Genomic DNA, 23,481 nt, shown 5'->3' with positions numbered 1-23,481 from the left:
GCTCGCCGCTCGCCGCTTCCCTCCCAAGCGGCGGCGGCATTCGCAGAGCATTCCCTGCGCATGCGCAGGGGACGCTCTGTGAGTTTCGGGGGGATTTAAACATCCCCCCGATTTTTTCCCAACATTTAGGATTTTTTGCACACGTGGGGACCGCCCCATGTGTGCACAAACCTCTCCCTGCCCCCCAAGTGCCCCCGAAGTGCGGATTTAGATATCCGCACAGAGGGGGCCACTTCACTATTAGATATATAGATATGGAGCAGAGGTCCATCAGTGGCTATTAGCCACAAGGTATAGATAGGGACTCTGGGGCAAGTGATGCTCTGTCATCTTGGTGCTTGGGGGGGTCAACAGTGGGAGGGCTTCTAATGTCCTGGCCCCACTGGTGGACCTCTTGATGGCACCTGGTATTTCTGGCCACTGTGTGATACAGAGCGTTGGACTGGATGGGCCTTTGGCCTGATCCAACATTGGCATCTCTTATGTTCTTATGTTCTTATAATTGTGCGTAAGATCACAGCCGTAGACATTCATCTTTTGTCCTTGTTTTCCCTCAGCTTTCTCTCTCTTTCATTAGTCCCCCTTTCTTCAACCCTGTTTTCCCTGCCCATCTCTTTTTCAGGCCTCCTTATTCTCCCTTCTTTCAGTTTCTCGTTGACCAATTTTCCATCCACTCTGCCCTCTTCAATTCCCTGCCTCTTCACTTCTCTACTTCTTAGGACCTCTTTCTGATCCAGCCTTATACTCCTCGGCCTGTTTATCTTGCCTTCAAGGCGCCTCCTGCCTCTGGATTTTGTGTGAGAGGTTTTTTTCCCCCCCAGCCACCTGATCTTCACTTCAAGTTGCATGAGCTAATTGCAAACGTTATGTTGCTTATATCGTCCCCTGGCCAATAGAATGTTTGTGAATATTCCATGGCATCTCACCCAACTCAGCCCCTCGGAGTTTCATCACCGTGTCCACTGCCACCACTACAAATTGCAAAATCCCTTTTGTTTACAGTTGAGAAGTTCCCTGCTTAAGAAGAAACCTAAGTCTTGACGCAGGCTGCCTGGCACAAAACAGTTCAATGCTTTCTTTCAGAATGGATCAATCCAGTAAAAGTCACGCCTGCTCCACCTCCAGCCAAAGAATGTTTCTCACCTTACACCTTTATATTTAATGTGGAGTCGGACACGAAGGTAATTTTGTTCACAGCTACTCGATTTTGCCAATTGCACAAACCTGGCACAGAAGTTTGGGTCAATGTTGTTGCATAAATCCAGTCATGAGGACTACGGTGGTCTTTGGGAGAGAAAAGGCAATGTTGCCGATGCAAAGTCATGAATTAGTGAGATCCTGTCTAATGTTCATACTGAAAAATAAGGCTTGTCCCAGAGAATAGCTGCTGCTATCCATCGTAACCCCTCCTGGTAGTTGCAGCCGCTATCTTTTACTCCTGGTAGGGACAGATTAATAGCAGGATGGATAAAGACCTTTCCCCTAAAGTACAATGCAATTAACTTAATGATATTATATGCCTTTGTTTTTCTACTTGCAATACTTATGGTATTTTAAATGTAAGCAATTTCTAATCGATTTGGGGGGGGGGGGCAGAGAGGTCTCAGGCATTTCAAGCCCTGAAGAATTTTTAATTTTTTCCATATGTTGTGTACTGGGTTCGTTGCAGGAAGGCTCAGTGACTCAGCACAGTGATCAGCTCAGTTTATCAGCACATGTACAAACAACAACAACTAGCCTGCGAGGTCCTGTATTTATTGGGTCCCCAACCTGGTGGGTTTGAATTTCCCCCTAGGGATCCTATTGGTGTTCCTAGGATCCTTGGTCCCTTTGTTCTTCAGGACCAAGCTTGGACTAAGGCGCTGGCTTCCTAGTGACTCTCTGTGGACACAACACCATATATTTGTTCCCGCAAGTTTTGCACATGCACCTAAATCCAAACAGTTCACTGAAATCTAAATGCACGGTGTTTTACTGCTGATAGGCTTGCAAGAGCAATTACACTGATAGTATAAGGCTCAAAATAGCACTGAATTCATTCATCCATTATTGGCAGCATTGAAGCCTTGTACATCTGTTACAGTGAATAGATGATGGAAGAGCCAGTATATACTGTGTACATATTTTTTTCTTTGTACATGCATCGAATCATTCTATAGTAACATTTAACAAGTGTGCGATTGAACATGCTGCTTAAACTTTGCATTTACCCAGGTAATGGTCCCTGGTTTTATTTGTAAAGAGAACGTGTCGGCTGTTTCTCCCAAACACATGTACACGCATTCAGTATAACGTGTATACAGGCCTGGAGAAACACTTTCTACATGTGCACGGTTGCCACCTTTTTTCCTGTCCCAGCTCCTGTGCCTTGCTGCCACTCCTCACACAAACATCAGCGTTTTCCAGGTGGAGCTGGTCTTCGCATGGAGATAGAAAATCTTTTCTTTCAGTGCAATCTTATGCAATCGCTCAAGGCTGGGCAGCAGTAATAATGTATTAGGCACACAATGGTCCGATCCGCATTGGTCTTTCCCGCCGCCGTGCCAACAATCTCACATCGTCTCACAAATTTCTGTCTGCATTTCATGCCGCATCCGCTCTCCTACCGTTTCATCCCAGCATCGACTGTCTGCATCATTTTATTGCCATTTAGTGGTGACTCCGAGGTCACTACGGGGTCCCACTGAGTTATTTGGATTTGGTTTTAAGGTGGTTTAATTGCTCCTCGTCGCCCTCAAGCCGCTGTGAGCAATAAGCACACAACTGGAGCCGAATTCTCCCCGCCCCTTTTCTAAGGACATACACAGATTGTCACAAAGGAAACCAGTTAGCTGAAAATCCAGTCATCTGCGTTTAAAAGCAGCCAGGGAACATTTTTCTGCAATCGTATTTTTTTTGGGGGGGGGGTGGAAGAACACCCACCCTTGAATCATTTGTTATTTCTTGGGGCGGTCCCCAGAATGCCCTGCCTGGAAACCGCTGGGTGTTTTGTGTTTTTTACCCAGCTTGTTCCGTCTTTCCTGCCCCCCCACCTCCCCCCCACCAGGTCACCCCCCTTTACTTTCTGGAACAGCAGCAGGTGCCGTTTCCTCCCCACAGCGCAGCGCAGTGCAGCGTCCTGCCAGCGCCCCCGGGAGGCCGCTCCTCCCTCCTCTCCCACGCACTCTCCCTCTGTCCTGATGCAGACGGTGAGCTTTTTATACAGAGCCGAATAGAAGGCAAAGAAAGCAGGTGCCACAGCAGAATGAAACAGCTTTTGGAAAAACAGGAAGGCACTTTAAAGGCCCAACAAACTGATTGTAGCGTTGCCTTTTGTGGGCTAAATCCCACTTTCCAAGTTGGTTTGGAGGAAGTGATCCTACTTAGTGCTACTTGTTGCATTTCCCTCTGCGTTGCTCCTTCTGGTGTGTTTTCTCCTGCAGTCTGGTGACCGGTCCTCTGAAGCCTGCCCGGATGAGAAAGCCCGGAAGTACATGTATACCTCAGCGACACAAAGGTCTGTGGGTAGCAAAGGTTTTAAAACTCCGTTTCCACAACCCGCCGGGTCTCCTTTGGATAGTCAGTTCCACTGGCAGGTGGCATCGTGCACAGTAGAGAGATCTGGAGACCAGGGTTCAAATCTCCAGTCTGCCATGGAAGCTCGCTGGGTGACCTTGGGCCAGTTACACACTCTCAGCCTAAACTGCCTCCAAGGGTTGTTGTGAGGATAAAACGGAAGAGAGGGAGAAGGATGTCGTTGGTTTTGAGTCCCCCTTGGGGAGTAAAGTGGGTTATAAATGAAGTCAATAAATAAATCCCAGTATGACTGAGGCTAAGCCTAAATGATGCAGCTCACCATTTTCCTAGTTACGAGGGGATGGCTAACACGAGTACTTGCTATGTACGTTGATTGTTGCTAGTATTAATCAGCACTGCAGGGTGTCAACTGTTGCCCACGTCCTCTTCCAGCGCCCTCTCTATTTGGCATCCCGTTGGGATCTTTTATACCCCATATTAGGCCATTTTTTAGAGACCCCTGATGATTTTAAGCTCCTTTTCTTGCTCGATAACTCAGATACAGAAATAACTGAAATAGCAGCAAAGTTTCTCTGCGGTGCCATGGCCCTACGGCCTGATAAATGATATGATGAATTAGGGGTTTTTTTATTATGATACTCTGTGATGTTATTCAGCAATTTTAATTTGACTCTGTATGATTCTGTACTTAGATTACTGTATCTTTATTTATATGCCCATAAAAGGCTTTGGATTGGACTGCAGGGTGTGAAGGTTTTTGGCTTTGTTTTTAACTTTCTCTAAGGATGTTCCCCAACTAGGCTTGCCATTCCCCTGGAGGGGGGCGGGGGTTTGCCCACTTTTAGGACCCCGCCGGCAGGGGGAACCCCGCCCCCAAAGTGCTGCATTCGGGCCAATGTCCCCGGCACGATGATGTCACCTGGAGATCACGTCATCAAGCAGAGCACGTTGCAGGAGGACACTCTATCATTCAAGGAAAAACAATAGAGGACCCGCCCACAACATGCCCTGTGCGATGACATCACTTCTGGGTGACATCATGTCCCAAAGAGGAAGAAGAACCCCCCCGCCGGCAGCCAGGTAAGACCTGACAACCCTGTCCTCACCCCTTCCCAGAACTCCAGAGACTTCTTCAGCCACGGCCAGATTTTTACAGGAAGTTGCATAAGGCTGTATCTTAGCAGGAAAACCATAGACACAGATGGGTAGATGGTCTGTATTTTCTCAGATGGCTTGATGGAAGATACCAAAAGCCTGGCTTCCCTGAGCACAATCTAAAATGCTGTGTAATTTATTGGACTGCTGTAGAAATAGGGTTGGATCCAACCATGTTTTCTGCTGGGAAGAAAGGAAGGAGGGGTCCTCTTTGGCCAACTAAAAAAAGGCTACACTGATAGGGTTGCTAGCGCCCAGGTGGGAGCAGGGAATCTCCCGATTTTGTGGGCTCCTGCTTGCCACCAGGTCAATCAGATAAGTCTTCATTGATAAGTCTTCATTGAAATATTTTGATTGGGACCTCGTTTGTACATGTATATTTACTGTATGTCAATGAAGACTGAACTGATTTACCTGATGAAGGAACAGGTCCGAAACGCTGACTATACGGAACTGCGTAGTTTCCACTTGGAACGGATCTTGTTTTTTACAAGCCACAATATACAGATGTTTGGACTTCAAGGACCTGTGAAATTTATATAAGCAATGCTTTTCTTTTGTGTGCTTGTTTTGTTAATGAAGGAAGTTGCTGCTTTAGAGACGTGCTGTGACCAGTGTTCCCTCTAAGCTGAATTAGTGTGAGCCAGCTCACAGGTTTTTAGCCTCCGGCTCAAACATTTTTGTCTTAAGCTCAGGAAGGAGGGCTCCAGAGCAAACTAATTTAAGCAGCAGCCAAATCACTTGCTCACAACTTGAATGCCAGTAACTCACAAAGTAGAATTTTTGCTCACAAGACTGCACACCTTAGAAGGAGCATTGGCTGTGACTTGTTGTGGGTTTGAGTTAGTTACCACCCGCTTTTTGATAATTGCTCTTTACAACATTTGTGATTCTACAATAATATATATGAGTTTATTAAACTTATTGGCTTTGGTTCCTGTATAGTTATTATTACATTCACTTAGCATGTTTTGACTATAGATTTGTCTGTGATTCTACTGGCCCCTGGTGTGATGACATCACACAGAAGTGATGTCATCACACCGGGGACATCGCACATGGTGATGTCGCCCTGCTCCCCGCTTTCGGGAAACTCCCCCCACTCTCTGCTGGTGAGGCGGTGAGACCTGGCAGCCCTATACGCTGAGAATCATGGGACCTACAGATGCAAAAAGCATGAGGGAGGGGGGCCGTAGGAGAGAGGAGAGTTAGGCAAGGTTCACTTTAAAAGCTGGCCAGATCTGGCCAAATTTCTCTGTGCCCCATCTATGTTCATCACCATTAAATCCAGGGCTATTTTTGGGCAGGAATGCACAGGAACGGCGTTCCGGCTGGCTCCTGAGTTGGCCACGCCCAGCAGGATCTCATTAGCATAATAGGCCACACCTAACAGCAGACACTCATTAGGATTGGCTACATTAGGGGTGTGTGGCCTAACATGCAAAGAAGTTCCTGCTACAAAAAAAAAAGCCCAGGGTTTTGACAACAAAGTAAACAGAATAAGAAGCAAAAGGTGGGTGTGGTTCTGGTAACATGTGGGGTGTGGCCTAGTATGCTAAGGAGTTGTGTTGTCAGGGGTGTGGCCTAATATGCTAATGTGTTTCTGCTGTTGGGTGTGGCCTATTATGCTAATGAGTTCCTGCTGGGCCTTTTTCTACAAAAAAAGCCCTGATTAAATCTCTTTCTCTCTTTTATTTTTTTAAATTAATGGAATAGCGGATATGAAGAAGTCCCCTGGGACAGGATGTTACTACCTAAACCCCCGCTAGATTCAACTATAGAAGCAATGACGGACTGTGTTTCCCAGCGCTGCACCCTGAAACGATACGAACGAGCGCCCGAAGCAAGCCAGGTCAGTGAACTTTGAGCTCAAACCTCTTTGTTTAATTTGTAATGCCACCACTGAATAGTAGAGGGCGGGCTTCGCCTCAGTCCTCAGCATCTGAGTTAAACATACCACAAGTCGCAGGCCTGAAAGTCCCGTTGCCAGTCTGGATAGACAACACAGGGGTAGATTGGGTTTACCCTTTGCCTGCCCACAGCAACCAAACTCCTGTCCCTGCCTACCATCTCCTGCTCCTGATCAATTGAGCAACAAAATAGGGGGGGGGGTGCAACATCACAGTATTCATGATGCTCTAAGCATTCCTGGACACTGGGGGGGCGCTACATCACTCTAAGGCTATATAGGTATTCTCTCCTTGAATGGGATTCCTCTCATTTGTCTTAACCGGGGAGCTTCCCTCTGGACTCCTCTCTGTCTTACTTTGTCTTCTCCCTCCTCTCACATTGCCTTCCATGGAGACACATGTCTTTGCAGGTCTCTCCTGTAGAGACAGTGCCCTCATCCTCTCACATGCATGATGTCGGACAAAGTGGCCATTTGTGATAGGGAAAGTACTCTGTAGATTAGGCTTCTCTCTCACCTTTGGACTGCAACCTGAATGTGAACTGGATCTACTTGAATAAATGTCGGTGTGCCTTTTTTGCAATATACTTCTTGGGAGATTTATTTACTGCACTCAGTATCATGCGTCTATGACCGGGCAAACTCTGCCATGTTAACCAAATATCCAAATAGGAATTGTCCCAGATCTCTGTGATCTTTACCATAGAGATGGGGGGGAGGAGATAGCTAGAGCATTGCAAGAGCTGTGACTTCATTTATGGGATGTCACAGCATGTGTAACAATTCAGCAGATAAGTTCAGTTCAACAATTCAGCAGGTAAATTCAGTAATTCAACAGGTAAGTTCAGTACAGGTAAGTTCAGTCACGAAGGCTTTGGATATTCAAAACTTCATTACCTGTACTGAACTTACGTGTTGAATTACTGAATTTAGCAGCTGAACTTATCTGCTGAATTGTTGCATTTGCCTTGTTTGCTTGTTATACCGTATTTACCTGACTATACTTACCTGTTGCATTGTGCTGAATGTGATACTTCCTGAATTTGTTACAATATATTTTGAATTGCAAATTTTGTTCTTTATTTAGCCTTCGCTACCTTAGCGTCCCTCCTACACAGTTCCTTTCTTGTAATTTGCCTTTACTGTGTGGTCGCTTGTGTTGTTTTATGTCACAGCATGGAGCTGCGGTGGCTCAAGTGGTTAAGATGCTGAACTGCAGGCTGTGGAAGGTCAGTAGTTCAGCAGTTCGAGACCCGAGCTACCGCATGATGGAGTGAGCTCCCATCTCTAGTTCCGGCTCCTGCCAACCTAGCAGTTCGAAAGCAAGAAATTGCAAGTTGATAAATAGGTACCGCTTTGGTGGGAAGGTAACAGCGTTCCGTGCGCCCTGGTGTTTAGTCATGCCGGCCACATGACCACGGAAACGTCTTCGGACAGCGCTGGCTCTTCGGCTTTGAAACGGAGATGAGCACCGCAACCCTAGAGTCGGATTCGACTGGCTTTCGAGCAAGGGAACCTTTACCTTTTTATCTACAGTGCTTCCTCCTCCTTGGGCCCTGTCCCAAAAAGCTCTCGGGATTGCCAGGCACAGAGATGGCAAACCTAGGTTAGGTAGATCAATGGCCTGATAAGGCAGTCATGTATGTCGCACAGTACAATAAGAATTCCTACTTATTGTTGTTTTATGTCCCACCCTTAATACCACACACTTCAATGACCCATCTGTTCCAGCTACTTATTAAAATGATACATGCTTAGCCAAGTAGGGTTGCCAGGTCCAGGTTGGGAAATACCTGGAGATTTGGGGGTGGAGCCTGAGGAGGATGGTGCTTAGGGAGGGGAGGGACTTCAGTGAGGTATAATGCCCTAGAGTCCACCTTCCAAAGTGGCCATTTTCTCCAGGTGAACTAATCTATCTTGCCTGGAGAACAATTGTAATAGCAGGAGATGTCCAGCCACCCCCTGGAGGTTGAAATCCAACAACATCCATGACCAAAATAACAAAGAGTCAATAAGGATATGTTGCAAAATCATTTACTGTAGTAATTCTGTAGAAAATAAGCTTCTCTTATCGCTCACACGCTAACGAATGCTGCGCAATGTAAACAATTTGCGTAGCAATCACAATTCTGATCCATTACTACTTATCAACTCTTGAAGGAATTGTTATTAGAGAGTCAACATGGAATGTTTCCTTCAAGGGTTGATGAGTAGTAATCAATAAGAATTGTGACTGCTACATGCTCAGATAAAGCAAATATTGTGAAACAAATTGTTTACATTGCGCAGCATTCTTTAGCGTGTGAGCAATAAGAGGATTTTCTACAGAACTAGTGCAGTAAATGATTTTGCAACATATCTTTATTGACTCTTCATAATTTTGTGTCACGGATGTTGTTGTTGGATTTCTACTTCCTCCCATGAGCTCTCATTTTTGGCTTCTCTCACCTGGAGGTTGGCAACCCTATAGCCCAGAGGAAAAAAAGTTGTATGAGCCCCATATAAAGTTGCTAATCCTGTGTAGCATTCCACTGTCGTGCTCTTGATGATTAGCATAAAAGGGAAGGTATCGTGGCGGCACTTTGGCGAGAGGAGCCGCATCTCCTGAATTTTTCCCACCTGCGCAGCTAGTGGGCCACCTTGTCCCATGAGAAATGAGGTAATCGTAGTTCTAGAACAAGGTCCCTCCCCCCATTCCTTCTCTCTTCGCCCTGCTCAGTCCCTCACAAAAGGATCTGAAAAAGCACAGGTGAAGTTAGGATAGCTGTCACCCTCTCCCCTCTGTCAGGACCCACAGCAAAACAACGAAGTGCACGCTTCCGGGAAGGTTTTACTTTTATTGAAAAGCCATAGATGCAGTAACATGAACACTGTTAGGAATGGCGAGTGATCTATGCGCATAATAGGATATAGGGCATTCGTATGCGCCCCCCCTAGCAATACCCAATTAGGTGGACTCCCGCACGTGGGAGATGGCAAGAGCCTCTAACGATAGCGAAGCTGGGAAAGCAGAAGCTCCCACAGAAGGTAGACACCACAATCTCCTCCAGTAACTCTTTACAGATAAGCGTTGCAGCTGTGAAGCAATTAAGCACATGGGAAGGAATGCAAAGCAATTAGAAAGCCTCTCCCAACTCATGGCAGCTTAGCTGACACCCTCTTCATCAGATGTACCCGTGTTGACTTGTTGCTTCACAGAATAAGCCTGACATGATAATTTGACTCTTCCGTTAGGCTCAAGAAACCTCCTGGTTTTCCACCGAGGATTATGGTTGCCAGCCTCCAGATGGGGTCTGGAGATCTCCTGGAATTACAGCTGATCTCCAGAGTATTGAGATCAGTTCCCATGGAGAAAATGACTGCGTTGGAGGGTGGACTCTATGGTATTATACCCCGCTGAGGTCCCTCCCCTCCCCAAACGCTTAAGAATGTAAGCACATAAGAGAAGCCATGTTGGATCAAGCCAGTGCCCCAACCAGTCCAACAGAGCATCACTGCTCCAAACATAAGAGAAGCAATGTTGGATCGAGCCAGTGGCCCAACCAGTCCAACAGAGCATCACTGCTCCAGACATAAGAGAAGCCATGTTGGATCGAGCCAGTGGCCCAACCAGTCCAACAGAGCATCACTGCTCCAGACATAAGAGAAGCCATGTTGGATCAGGCCAATGGCCCATCTAGTCTACGGATCAAGCCAGTGGCCCAACCAGTCCAACAGAGCATCACTGCTCCAGACATAAGAGAAGCCATTTTGGATCAAGCCAGTGGCCCAACCAGTCCAACAGAGCATCACTGCTCCAGACATAAGAGAAGCCATTTTGGATCAAGCCAGTGGCCCAACCAGTCCAACAGAGCATCACTGCTCCAGACATAAGAGAAGCCATTTTGGATCAAGCCAGTGGCCCAACCAGTCCAACAGAGCATCACTGCTCCAGACATAAGAGAAGCCATTTTGGATCAAGCCAGTGGCCCAACCAGTCCAACAGAGCATCACTGCTCCAGACATAAGAGAAGCCATTTTGGATCAAGCCAGTGGCCCAACCAGTCCAACAGAGCATCACTGCTCCAGACATAAGAGAAGCCATTTTGGATCAAGCCAGTGGCCCAACCAGTCCAACAGAGCATCACTGCTCCAGACATAAGAGAAGCCATTTTGGATCAAGCCAGTGGCCCAACCAGTCCAACAGAGCATCACTGCTCCAGACATAAGAGAAGCCATGTTGGATCAAGCCAGTGGCCCAACCAGTCCAACAGAGCATCACTGCTCCAGACATAAGAGAAGCCATGTTGGATCGAGCCAGTGGCCCAACCAGTCCAACAGAGCATCACTGCTCCAGACATAAGAGAAGCCATGTTGGATCAGGCCAATGGCCCATCTAGTCTACTGTGTCACACAGTGGCCAAAACTCAGGCGCCATCAGGAGGTCCACCAGCAGGGCCCAGGACTCCACAAGCCCTCCCTCTGTTGCCCCCCCCAGCCCCAAAAATACAAAGCATCCTTCCAGTCCTCAGGCTTTACCCCCACATCTCCAGGAATGTCCCTACCTGGACTTGGCAACCCTACCTAGGACTGCATTTCATGATCGACTGCAAAGTGCTTTTGTGTACTGAAAAGTATTAAGGAATCAGTTAACCGCAGCAGCAATAATTATAGCGATAGCCTCGCACCCAACCGATTGCCTGTAAAAAGCTTTATCATCCCTATTCTAGGTTGTCGGAGGGCTCTGGGACAGATTTCAAACAAGATCCTTCACTGTACCACCCACGCCAATTAATTTGTGAGTCTAACTCATTGCTATATTTTGTTATTTTAGAACAAAACAAAACACAACACTCTGGTTTCTTTTTAAAGGTTCACATAACAAGATTCCCCCCCCCTATGTATTTTCAATACATTTTGTTTGACAAACAAAAAGTATTCCCTAAAAGATAAAGGATGAGATGGTTAGACAGTGTCATAGATGCAACGAACATGAAGTTGAGCAAACTTCAGAGGACGGCAGAAGAGCGGAAGGCCTGGCGTGATCTGGTCCATGGGGTCGCGAAGAGTTGCACCCGACTGTGCAACTGAACAACAACAAAAAGATACCATTTGGTTGTAGTCACATCATGCACCAGAAAAAAACAGGGGGAGGGGGGAGTGAGGCTATTTCCTCCGGAGGAATTTGACCCGCAGTTGCGTGATCACACAGTCCTTGGAAGCTGCGAGCACAGCCCACCACTGCGCGATCAGACACAACTGAATCGGTTTTGGGCGGTTTTGCCGTTTGTTTCTGATGTGCTTAAACGAGGAATCAGTGAATCACACCTCCGCACTGAGGGCTCCCTATGACATTTGCGATGATACTGCATACTGAGAGGGGGGGGGAACAACGGCACGGAGTCAGAATGGCCTGATCAGACCATGCCGATGCCATGAGAGCGCACTGGAGCAATCAGACAGGGGAAAGTCCGTCCATGGCCCATCGCGACTCGTTTTCTACCGGATCTTCCCCGGTGTCCTCTAACTCCCCTTCTGCGGCGGAGCAAAACGGGTTGCCAGCGGCTGCAGGGCGCTTCCCAGATGTCGTTGTCTGATGGCACCCTTTAAATCCGCCCGGCATTCGTGCCTACGGTGGGTCTAATTGTGCGTGTGATCGCATCCTTGGGGACATCTGGATTTCAAAACACACCGCCTGAGCCAATGCTAAAGTTCAGTTGCAGGCACAATGCCTGATTGTGCACAGCGGGCTCTGTTTCCAAGAGTCTCCAAGTCTGGTGGGGTGGAAGCGATTTACTGTCTGAGTCAACAGAACCCGGTACTCTCCCATTTATTTCGCTTGGGTTCAGTCTGGCTCTTAAGCAACCACAGGAGGTTCGATGGCAGGGGCAGACAATGTAATAGGATGCGGGACTGGAACCTGTTTCCATCAGAAGCGGTGTCGCGAACTCTTTGTTCAAGAAGGAGACGGTGCTGGGTGCTACCAAGGGTCATCCACCGGGGCTCTCCAGCCAGCTTCTCCCTTGTCATAGCCCTGGGCTGTATTGGAAGGGACCTGTGGTCCTGCAGGAGCACTGGAAGAGCAGAGAGGAGGAAGGGAAGCCCATACTAGATGCACTTAAGTAGCCGTTCAGTGGGCCGTTATGATGCCCAGGTATTACTTGTGAGATGCTCCATTTGCACTGGTGACTGATCACGACTCTGCAGCCGCTTGAACCCAATAAAGGATTCTAATGCCTGTCTGATACGGCTGCGTCCGGCTCTCCAGCATTTTGCTTTCGAGTATTGCCCGGGTTAGGGTGACCAGGTTTCCCGCTTTGGCAGGCAGCCTCCCGCCCTCTGCCTTGGTCCCTGCTACTGCTCGATACCATCACGGTTTCTTGTTTTGCTTTGCTGTTTTCACTCCCGTGATTCTGTCGATATCGCTCGATAAGGCAGCAGGGGGGAAATGGGGGGTGGCGGCATCCCGCAGTGCTGTGATGTCACTTCCAACTGTGTAACCAGAAATTATGCCACCGTGTTGCAGGACACTCTGGGATTCCCCCCGAAACTCTATGGCTTTTACCATTGAGTTTTGGGGAAATCCTAGAGTATCCTGCACTGTGGTGATGCCCTTCCTGTTACACAGCCGGAAAGGATGCTGCAGGATGCAATTTTAGTAACTCTCCACCACCACCACCACCACACCACCCAGTCTCCCAAAGGTTATCATCTCCCCAGTGTCCCCCCTATTCCACCCCTTCTTCTTCCCAAGCTAGGGCACCTATCAGTACAACAGACCCCCTCCCAAGAGGGGCACCCTATGTCCCTCTCTGTGCAGGGCTTCTTTGGCTTGCCAGGACAAGAAGTCTGCATTCAAATGCCATGACCCTTGCTTAGGGTCACCTGCCTGCCTGCCTTGGGGTCTCTGCAGTCTGGGAAGACCCCGGCCTCACCTGGACCAGGAAGGCGATGTTTCTGGACAAGGGTCTAGCTTCCCTGTGGCGTTACCCTGCAGGAAGTGTACTGTAGGTGAGCTCAGCAAATTCAAGTGAGACCGCCATACCAGATCCATAGCAGACCTCTGACTTATGTCCCGCTCCACCATTTGGGATTCTTTCCATTCTACATAAGAACATAAGAGAAGCCAATGTTGGATCAGGGCAATGGCCCATCTAGTCCAACACTCTGTCACACAGTGGCCAAAAATACCAGGTGCCATCAGGAGGTCCATCAGTGGGGCCAGGACACTAGAAGCCCTCCCACTTTTGCCACACACCCCCAAGCACCAAGAATACAGTGCATCACTGACCCCAGACCAAGAGTTCCTATCTATACCTTGTGCTCCATATGTTTATCCAATTCCCTCTTGAAGCCGTCCATGCTTGTAGCTACCACCACCTCCTGTGGCAGTGAATTCCATGTGTTAATCACTCTTTGGGTGAAGAAGGACTTCCTTTTATCTGTTCTAACCCGACTGCTCAGAGTGCCCACAAGTTCTTGTATTGTGAGAAAGGGAGAAAAGTACTTCTTTCTCGACCTACTCTATCCCATGCATAATCCTGTAAACCTTGCATCATGTCACCCCTCAGCTGTCGTTTTCTCCAAGCTAAAGAGCCCCCAGCGTTTTAACCTGTCTTCATAGGGAAAGTGCTCCAACCCTTTTATCATCCTAGTTGCCCTTTTCTGCACTTCTCCCAATGCTTTAATATCCTTTTCGAGGTGTGGTGACCAGAACTGTACACAGTACTCCAAATGAGGTCGCGCCATTGATTTATACAGGGGCATTCTCCCTGTTCCGGGATTAAAGTGTGCACTTCGTACCAGCCCGCCATTTTATATTTGCACAGAATGGTCCCCTCTAATCTAATGTGTGCTTCCTCTCTTAACAGTGTCAGCCCGAGTTCTCGAACAGAGCAGATCCCTTTTTATACGTAAGTAAAAGGTCGTTATGTATCTCCTAATTGGGAACCATCCGGAAAAGGGTATCAGAGGGCTGAAAAGCCCCCCCCCCCCCCGAGGCGAAAGGGTCTGCAGATTTGGAGCTTTGAAGACAAGACTACGAAGGTGGGGGAGGGGTACACGGTAGAGGTTTTTTTAAAAAAAAGTCATGACTGGTGTAGGAAGAGTGGATGGAGAGTCGTTACTTGAACTCCAACGAAACGGATGGACAATCAGATGGTCAAAAGACCAGCTTCTCCAGAAAATAGGGAATGTTGGCCGTTAGAGGAGATGGATTCAGGTGGGGTAGCCATGTTGGTCTGAAGCAGTAGAACAAAGTTTGAGTCCAGTGGCACCTTTAAGACACACAAAGTTTTGTCCTGGATATAAGCTTCTTCGAAGTGTGCATGCACACTTAATCAGATCTGAAGAAGTGTGACTGCACACGAGAGCTGACCAATGTTGGATCAGGCCAATGGCCCATCCAGTCCAACACTCTGTCACACGGTGGCCAAAAATACCAGGTGCCATCAGGAGGTCCACCAGTGGGGCCAGGACACTAGAAGCCCTCCCACTGTTGACCCCCCCCAGCACCAAGAATACAGAGCATCCCTTGCCCCAGACTGAGAGTCCCTATCTATACCTTGTGGCTAATAGCCACTGATGGACCTCTGCTCCATATGCTTATCTAATTCCCTCTTGAAGCCGCCCATGCTTGCAGCCACCACCACCTCCTGTGGCAGTGGATTCCATGTGTTAATCACTCTTTGGGTGAAGAAGGACTTCCTTTTATCTGTTTTATAACCCGACTGCTCAGCAATTTAATGGAGTGCCCACGAGTTCTCGTCTTGTGCAGCGAATTCCACGTTTTGCATCACTCTCTGTGTAAAGTAGTGTTTCCTTTTGTCCATCTTGAACCTACTGCCCATCAACTTCAATGGATGCCCTCGAGTTCTAGTATTTTGGGAGTGGGCGAAAAATTTTCCCTGTGCCAGCTCTCTCCACCCCACGGATAATTTTATAAACCTCTATCACGTCCCTCCTTAGTCGCCTCTTTCCTCAACTGAAAAGTCCCGGACTCTTCAGCCTTTCCTCCTAGGGAAGGGTGCTCCAACCCCCTAATCATCTTGGTTGTCCCTCCTATGTACTTTCCCCGGCTCTGCCATGTCCCTTTTGGAAATACGGGGACCAGAGCTGTACATAGTATTCCAAAGGAGGCTGCAGCATGGATCTGTATAGGGGCATCCCAATGTCGGCTGTGTTATCCTCAGTCCCTTTCCTAACCGTCCCTAACATATGCCGTGCAGTGTTTCCGGCTCTGTTCCTCCGCGAGGGCTGCCTGGCTCCCTGTTCATTTCGGGACACGTTGCGCACTCCGTCTCCGTGTACCTTCTCGTGCCCCTTTTTAATAAATAACGCAAAGTCTGGAGCTGCCTTCAGCAGCCTCGGCCAGCTGCGCGATCAATAATGCATCCCTGCCATGTGTCCCCCCCCCTCCCCTTCCACGCAGAGGCCACATCGGTGCCGAGAATTTTGAGGACGTCGACGACGCTGACGCTGACTTGATCATCCGTGGCCGAGTGAGGATCGCAAAGCCTCGCTACGTGAAATCGTCTTAGTAAGTAGACCTCTTTGTCGTCGCTGAGTTCATCGCTGGTGCTGGAGTTCTCCCCATTGAGAATACAGGGGTCTCCATGACGTATCACCAGGTGGTATACCCGTGAGAGAGACGTCCAGTGTGGTGTGGTGGTTCTCAGAGGTCCCTTCCGCATTTGCCAGCCACTCTGGATTTTCTCCGTGTACGAATCGAGGCCATTTAGGTCCACGGGCAAAACAGCATCCAAATAACCCGGGGCAACAGCAGGCTGGAACCGGGCTGACCACCGAAGGGAGGGTAACGTAATGCAGAATGGGGGGAAAACCACGGAATGAGAAGAAGGTTGAACTTGATTTTAGTGCAGAATTTTTTTGGGGGGGGGGACCCTGGATTAAAAAGAAGGTTGAATGAGATTTTAGTGCAGAATTGCTTTGAGGACACTGCGGCGAACATGGATTAGAAGTAGAGTTCAGAAACGGCCAGAGGCCACATTCCTTCTCAGGTTTGCCGGGGCAGATTTTTAAATATTCCATCTTTCGACCGTCTTTGTCCTTGCCCTTGAGTTCGAATTAGCACCTCCTTTCATATCCTTTTCGAGTGCCCCATCTTGGAGGATCCTAAGGCATCTTTTGTGACTCCTCTTCCAGCTTGCCATCCTGAACTTTCAGCCTCAGATGCTTTGTGTTTTTAAATGTGGTGATGAGGATCCTAAGATACACTTTAAGGTAAAGGTTCCCTTCCTTGAAAGCCAGTTGAATCCGACTCTAGGGTTGCGGTGTTCATCTCCGTTTCAAAGCCGAAGAGCCAGCACTGTCCGAAGACGTTTCCGTGGTCATGTGGCCGGCATGACTAAACACCAAGGCGCCAAACACCAAAATAGCCAAATGTTATAAAACAAGAAACTGTTGGAAATGTAAAAACAACATAGGAACATTCTTCCACATGTGGTGGAGGTGTGCAAAAATACACAAGTTTTGGCAAAATGTTAAAAAATTAATTACAGAAATAATGAACATCGATCTAAATCTACTACCAGAAATCTTTTTGTTAAATATAATCCTGAATGATTTGGAGCAAAATGATATTTATTTAGTGACGTATATTCTTACTTCAGCCAGAATATTAGTAGCAAAATACTGGAAATTAGAAAAACTACCTCTAAGGGAAGAAATAATGAAGAAGCTGTTAGATGTAGCAGAAATGGATAAGCTTAATACATTACTACAAGGAAAGGATGAAAAGATTTTCCAAAAAAGATGGTTGAAAGTGTATAAATGGTTAGAAGAAAAATGTAACTAATGGACTCTAGAATTTGATATGATGTAAGTTGTTTGTGCTATTGGAGTATATATCGTCGAAACAATAAAAAATAAATTTTAAAAAGTTAAAATACATTAAAAACATAAATTAAACGTCATGAATGATCATATGCAGTTAACATAATCATAAAGTGCTAGTAGGGAGTATTTGAAGGCGGTACGATATCACATTGAAATCCCAGTCGGCCACGGTGGAATGGTCACAAAAGTTGGTAAAGTCCTGAGCTTCTCAGAGCAGTGGCGAGATCAAAATGTCGTCCGTAGACACGCGGGACCAAATCTTCTTCCGAGAAAGAGAGGGAATCCCCACGCAGCTGTTAACTCCCTGGGTAGCCTAGGAGAAGTTCAGATTCTGCTAGTTTTGTTTCCTTGGAAGTTGATTGAGGGACACTGAATTGTGCGCTTTAATCGTAGTGGGACTGAGAGCCGGACCTCTACAGTCTGGGCAAGGGAGACTTCCGTTCGGATCCCCCCTGATGTACGAAACACCTTGCCCATAGAAAACAAGCATGTCACTGACAAAGCCGGAGTGCTTCACAATCACATGCTCATTTTCTGTGCACAGGTGTTTGATACGGGGGGATCCTTCAAATGCGCAGGGCTTTCCCCAGCCTCATGTACACACACACACACACGCACGGAGCTGCCTTATACCGAATCAGACCCCTGGTCCATCAGAGTCAGTAATGTCTACTCAGACTCAGCAGGGGATCTCCAGGGTCCCCAGTTTGGTGTAGTGGTTAAGCGTGCGGTCTCTAATCTGGGAGAACCGGGTTTGATTCCCCACTCCTCCACTTGCACCTGGCTGGATGACCTTGGGCAAGCCGTAGTTCTGTCAGAGCTGTCCTTGAAAAAGAGCAGTTTCTGTCAAGAGCTCTCTCAGCCCCACCTACCTCACAGGGTGTCTGTTGTGGGGAGGGGGAGGGAAAGGAGTTTGTAAAGTGCTCTGAGACACCTTTGGGTAGTGAAGGGCGGGGTATAAATCCAATCTCTCCTCTCTCTCTCCTCTCTCCTCCGGAAAAAGGTCTTTCGTGTAACCGACTACTTGGTCCTTTTCAACTGGAGAGGACGGGGATTGAACCTGGGGCCTTCTGCATGCCAAGCTGATGCTCTGCCGCCGAGCCACGGCCCTTCCTCTTTCAGCAGTTTGGAAGGGTTCTATCCTGCAATAGTTTCCATGGTGGGATTTGCCAGAAGACTGTACACTTCAGCTTTTAGGTGCCCTTAACCTTTTGCTGGGTAGAACTCCCATTCCTCAGCCTTTCAGACCGCTCCAGCGCAAACCTCTTTTCTGAGAGTATGTGTCAACACATAAAGTTGCCTCATACGGAATCAGACCATTGGTCCATCAGTTTCGTGTAGTGGTTAGGGTTCCCCACGCCTCCACATGCAGCTGCTGGGGTGACCTTGGGTCAGTTTCAAGTTCTCTCAGGACTGTTCTCTCACGAGCCGTTCTCAGCCCCACCGACCTCACAGGGTGCCTGTTGTGGGGAGGGGAAGGGAAAGGAGATTGTAAGCCGCTCTGAGACTCCTTTGGGTAGTGAAGGGCGGGGTATAAATCCAATCTCTTCTTCTTCTTCTTTTACCTCACAAGGTGTCTGTTGTGGGGAGGAGAAGGGAAAGGAGATTGTAAGCCGCTCTGAGACTCCTTTGGGTAGTGAAGGGCGGGGTATAAATCCAATCTCTTCTTCTTTTACCTCACAGGGTGTCTGTTGTGGGGAGGGGAAGGGAAAGGAGATTGTAAGCCGCTCTGAGACTCCTTTGGGTAGTGAAGGGCGGGGTATAAATCCAACCCCTTCTTCTTCATCATCAACATAAGTATTGTCTACTCTGACTGGCAGTGTCTGTTCAGGGTCTCAGGCTGAGGTCTTTCAGATCATCGGATACCTGGTCCTTTTTAGCTGGAGATGCTGGGGATTGAACCTGGGGCCTTCTTCATGCCAAGCAGGTGCTCTTCCGCTGAGCCTCAAAGGAGTACGCTCCACTGAATAGACCTACATAGGATTCTGAATAGGCCTGCTTAAGATCGCACTGCTAGAGACCTATATCACAAGTTTATTGTGGAGGAGGAGGAGATTGGATTTATACCCTGCCCTTCACTACCTGAAGGAGTCTCAGAGCGTTTTACAATCTCCTTTCCCTTCCCCTCCCCACCACAGACACCCTGTGAGGTAGGTGGGGCTGAGAGAGCTCTTTCGAGAACTGCTCGTGAGACAATAGCTCTGAGAGAACTTTTGACTAACCCAAGGTCACACCAGCAGCTGCAAGTGGAGGAGTGGGGATTCACACCCAGTTCCCCCAGATTAGAGTCTGCGCTCCTAACCAGTACACCAAACTGGCTTCTGAGGGCTGTGCAGTTTTCCATTTGCTAAATATGCAAAATATTCATTGTACTCTCATAACGCCGCTGGAGCGATTGCAGCTTGGTACCCATTTAAATAGATGGAAGGGTTTCACCGGTGAGGATGGGAAGTGCCTTCAAGTCGCAGCCGATTTATGGCGAGCCTGTAGGGTTTTCAAGGCCAGAGACGTTCAGAGGTGGTTTGCCATTGCCTGCCTCTGTGGAGTGAGCCTGGACTTCGTCGAGCCTGGAGATCGGGCTCGCCTGGGCCATCCGAGTCAGGGCAAGGATTCCATTTTACTGATTTCTTTGGATGTTTGGACTGGGGTTTCCCAAACACACTGTCCCCACCCCTGTGGATCTTGGAAGCATCCTTGCAGTTCCAGCTGGCACATTTTTCTTGTTGAGTTCGTTAGAAGAAGCACGGCCCACTCTCAATCAAATGGCTTTCTGCGTGAGTCAGTGTTCGGGGCCTAACATTTTGGTGTCGTGGTTAAGAGTGGCGGACTCTAATCTGGAGAAGCGGGTTTGATTCCCCACTCCTCCACATGCAGCCAGCTGGATGACCTTGGGTCAGTCACAAGTTGTCTCACAGCTGTTCTCTCAAGGGCAGTTCTCTCAAGGGCAGTTCTCTCAGAGCTCTCTCAGCCCCACCTACCTCACAGGGTGTCTGTTGTGGGGAGAGGAAGGGAAGGTGATTGTAAGCCATTCCAAGACTTCTTCGGGTAGTGAAGGGCGGGATATAAAATCAACTACTACTACTACTACTACTACTACTACTCTTCCTCCTCCTCCTCCTCCTCCTCCTCTTCTTCTTCTTCTTCTTCTTCTTCTTCTTCTTCTTCTTCTTCTTCTTCTTCTTCTTCTTCTTCTTCTTCTTCTTCTTCTTCTTCTTCTTCTTCCTGATTGTCAGGAGAAGAATCCAGAGGGAGGTCTCATCATGCAGAGATGCAGCAGCCAGCCTCTTATGCCCATGGATACTCTGAAATCTCAATATCCCCAGTCTATTTTATTTTTTTAATAAAACTTATTTATTAGATTTTTTTTTTAGTCACCGCTCGCACAAAGGGTATTGTGGTGACTTACAACATTAAAACCAATATGGTAAAAACAACATAAAAACAAAGACTTAGATGTGCTTTTAAGGCACACAGTTCAGGAATTCCTCTGTTAGACCACCTCCTTTTTTCAACTGAAAGTTTAAGAGTGCCTGTCCAGTCAACTACACAGTTGGCAGGCATATATTTCAGAAAGAAAGATCTATCAGTGTCTGAAGAGATAGCAAGTTGACAACACAGAAAGACTTGGAATTGGGTTTTCTAAAATGTTCCCCCCCCCCCTCAAGCGATACACCTGTACATTTACATGTAGTTATGATATTTGGCCACTAGATGTCCTCTGGACATGCTAAAGCTTTTTCTTCTTCAGCCTTGCCTTCACATCCGCCCTGCCTGGGAAAGGAGTTTGGTAGTTAGAGCTCTTCTTTAGGCAGTTTGGAAAAGGCCCTTCAAAGGTAGCACATTTGCAGACCACAGCAGGACCACCGCTGGATTCCAGGCCATAGTCCCCAGGAACTGTCCCAAAGGTATATATGTCTTCAGGGAGAAAAGTACCGTTTCAAGCTGAGTAACGGCAACTCTGATGGCCCTCTTGCTTGTGGCCTCAAATAAATAAATAAAATAGACGAGGGATAATAAATAGTCAAAGTGTCTTGAGATTATGTTAGTCTACAAAGCGCTGCCGAGAGTCGCGCATTTTTTGCTGTAACAGACGAAGAACACTTTCCTGGGAGGAAGACCCACTAATAAAATGGAACTTACGCCTGAGTAGACATGCTGCGGTGGCTCAAGTGGTTAGGACGCTGAACTGCAGACCAGAAGGGTCGGTAGTTCGGCAGTTCGAGACCCGAGTTGCCGCATGATGGAGTGAGCTCCCGTCTCTAGTTCCAGCTCCTGCCAACCTAGCAGTTCGAAAGCAAGAAATTGCAAGTAGATAAATAGGTACCACTTTGGTGGGAAGGTAACAGCGTTCCGTGCGCCTTGGTGTTTAGTCACGCCGGCCACATGACCACGGAAACGTCTTCGGACAGCGCTGGCTCTTCGGCTTTGAAACGGAGATGAGCCCCGCAACCCTAGAGTCGGATTCGACTGGCTTTAGAGCAAGGGAACCTTTACCTTTACCTCAGACATGCTGAGGCTCACTCTCTGACACAGCGTCCCTTCTGGAACCTGAAAATCGGGTTCTCCTTCCGTTCCCTTCGTAAGTAGACTGATTTCCACGGATTTCCAGAGGAGACCCACTTTGTAGATAGCTGGTGGGTAACATGGCCACGGGGCACGCCGAGGGTTGCCAGCTCCCCCCTGACCACCAGTGGGCGATGGGGGCATAGGGTTGCCAGATTCAGGGTGGGAGAAACTCCTGGAGATTTGGGGGGTGGAGCCTGGGGAGGACAGGGGCCTTGGTGGGGTACCATGCCACAGAGTCCACCCTCCAAAGCAGCCATTTCCTCCAGGGGAACTGATCTCTGCAGCCTGGAGGTGAGCTGCAATTCCAGGTCCCACCTGGAAGCGGGCATCCCTAGACCTGGCGGCAGTAGCCTGGGGCACAGGGACATGTGACACATCGGTTTAGGCGCACGAGGGCCCTCAGGAGTGAGCAGGGCAGCCAGGCCAGGCGACAGGCCTTACCTGACCCTCCTCAGACCAGAGATCCGTCCCACTGGAGAAAAAGAGGCCCCTCCCCTCCCCAAACCCCACCCGCCCCAAGCTTGACCTCCAAATGCCCAGGGATTTCCACCTCCAAATGCCCAGGGATTTCCCGACCTGGAGTTGGTAACATGACCAGCCGAGCAGACCAGAGGCAAAGCCGTTTCAAGGCACAGTGGCCTGTTTGTCAGGGTTACCAAACTCCAGGAGGTGGCTGGAGATCTCCCGGGATCACAACCGGTCTCCAGCCGACAGAGATCAGTTATCCTGGAGAAAATGGCTGTTTGGGAAGGCGGGCTCTATGGCATCGTACCCCCATGAAGCCCTCCCCAAGCCCCGCCCTCCCCGGGCTCCTCCCCCAAGATCTCCCAGTGCTTCCCAACCGGGACCTGGCAGCCCTACGTTTTGTGTGTGTGCAGTGGGACCTTATCACGATACACCCTGGTCTTGTGTCAAACCCGGTTCTCCCAGATTAGAGTCCACGCACTTAACCACTACACCAAACTGGCTCTCTGTGGACTGAAACGGCATTATTTAGCAAGTGCGGAAGCATCTTCCCGACAGCCTGCCTTCCAGGGACCCCCGCCACAATGACATCGGCTGCGGGACACACATCCGCTACCAAGTTGGACTTAGCGGGGCCATTTAGGGCACACGTCCAGTTCTCGTGGCGGGACAGCCAGGCCTCCGTGGACCCCGTTGTCATCTCATGCGCAGAGAGTGCGGCCTGAAACATATCCATTGTACACTGTACATTGGTGGAGGAGAATAGCGGCACTCAAGTCATCTACTCCGATAGGTGAAGATTGTCCAGAGAGCAGAACTCAGCCAAACGAGATGCTGCTGTTCATTCCTCTCCCTCCGTCACCAGAATGGCCCGCACATCCCTTTTAAGAGCTTACAATGTTAACACGAGAGGGAACAAAATGGTGTCTCCCAACCTGTGTGCCTTTGGATCTCCATCAGGCCCTTTTCGCTCCTGCCGTGTCTGTCACACTGTCTCCCCCCCCCCCCCGGGGCGGCTTAACTCTAAGGCGGAG

General features: G+C 48.6%; 1 protein-coding gene across 1 annotated transcript in view; it reads left to right on the top strand.

Moving 5' to 3' along the window:
* Positions 1 to 23,481, top strand: part of LOC107105496 (chromosome unknown open reading frame, human C7orf72) — a 38,340-nt gene that overhangs the window by 2,550 nt on the left and 12,309 nt on the right. The window contains exons 2-7 of the mRNA XM_015405479.1: positions 1,084 to 1,181; positions 3,423 to 3,496; positions 6,388 to 6,523; positions 11,290 to 11,357; positions 14,431 to 14,472; positions 15,990 to 16,097. Coding sequence (XP_015260965.1) covers positions 1,084 to 1,181; positions 3,423 to 3,496; positions 6,388 to 6,523; positions 11,290 to 11,357; positions 14,431 to 14,472; positions 15,990 to 16,097 — 526 coding nt within the window. The remainder of the gene's footprint in view (positions 1 to 1,083; positions 1,182 to 3,422; positions 3,497 to 6,387; positions 6,524 to 11,289; positions 11,358 to 14,430; positions 14,473 to 15,989; positions 16,098 to 23,481) is intronic.

Source organism: Gekko japonicus, unplaced genomic scaffold (assembly GCF_001447785.1).
Source record: "Gekko japonicus isolate JY-2015 unplaced genomic scaffold, Gekko_japonicus_V1.1 scaffold2053, whole genome shotgun sequence".
Classification (NCBI taxonomy): Eukaryota; Metazoa; Chordata; class Lepidosauria; order Squamata; family Gekkonidae; genus Gekko; species Gekko japonicus.
This window is presented reverse-complemented; position numbering and strand designations above follow the sequence as displayed.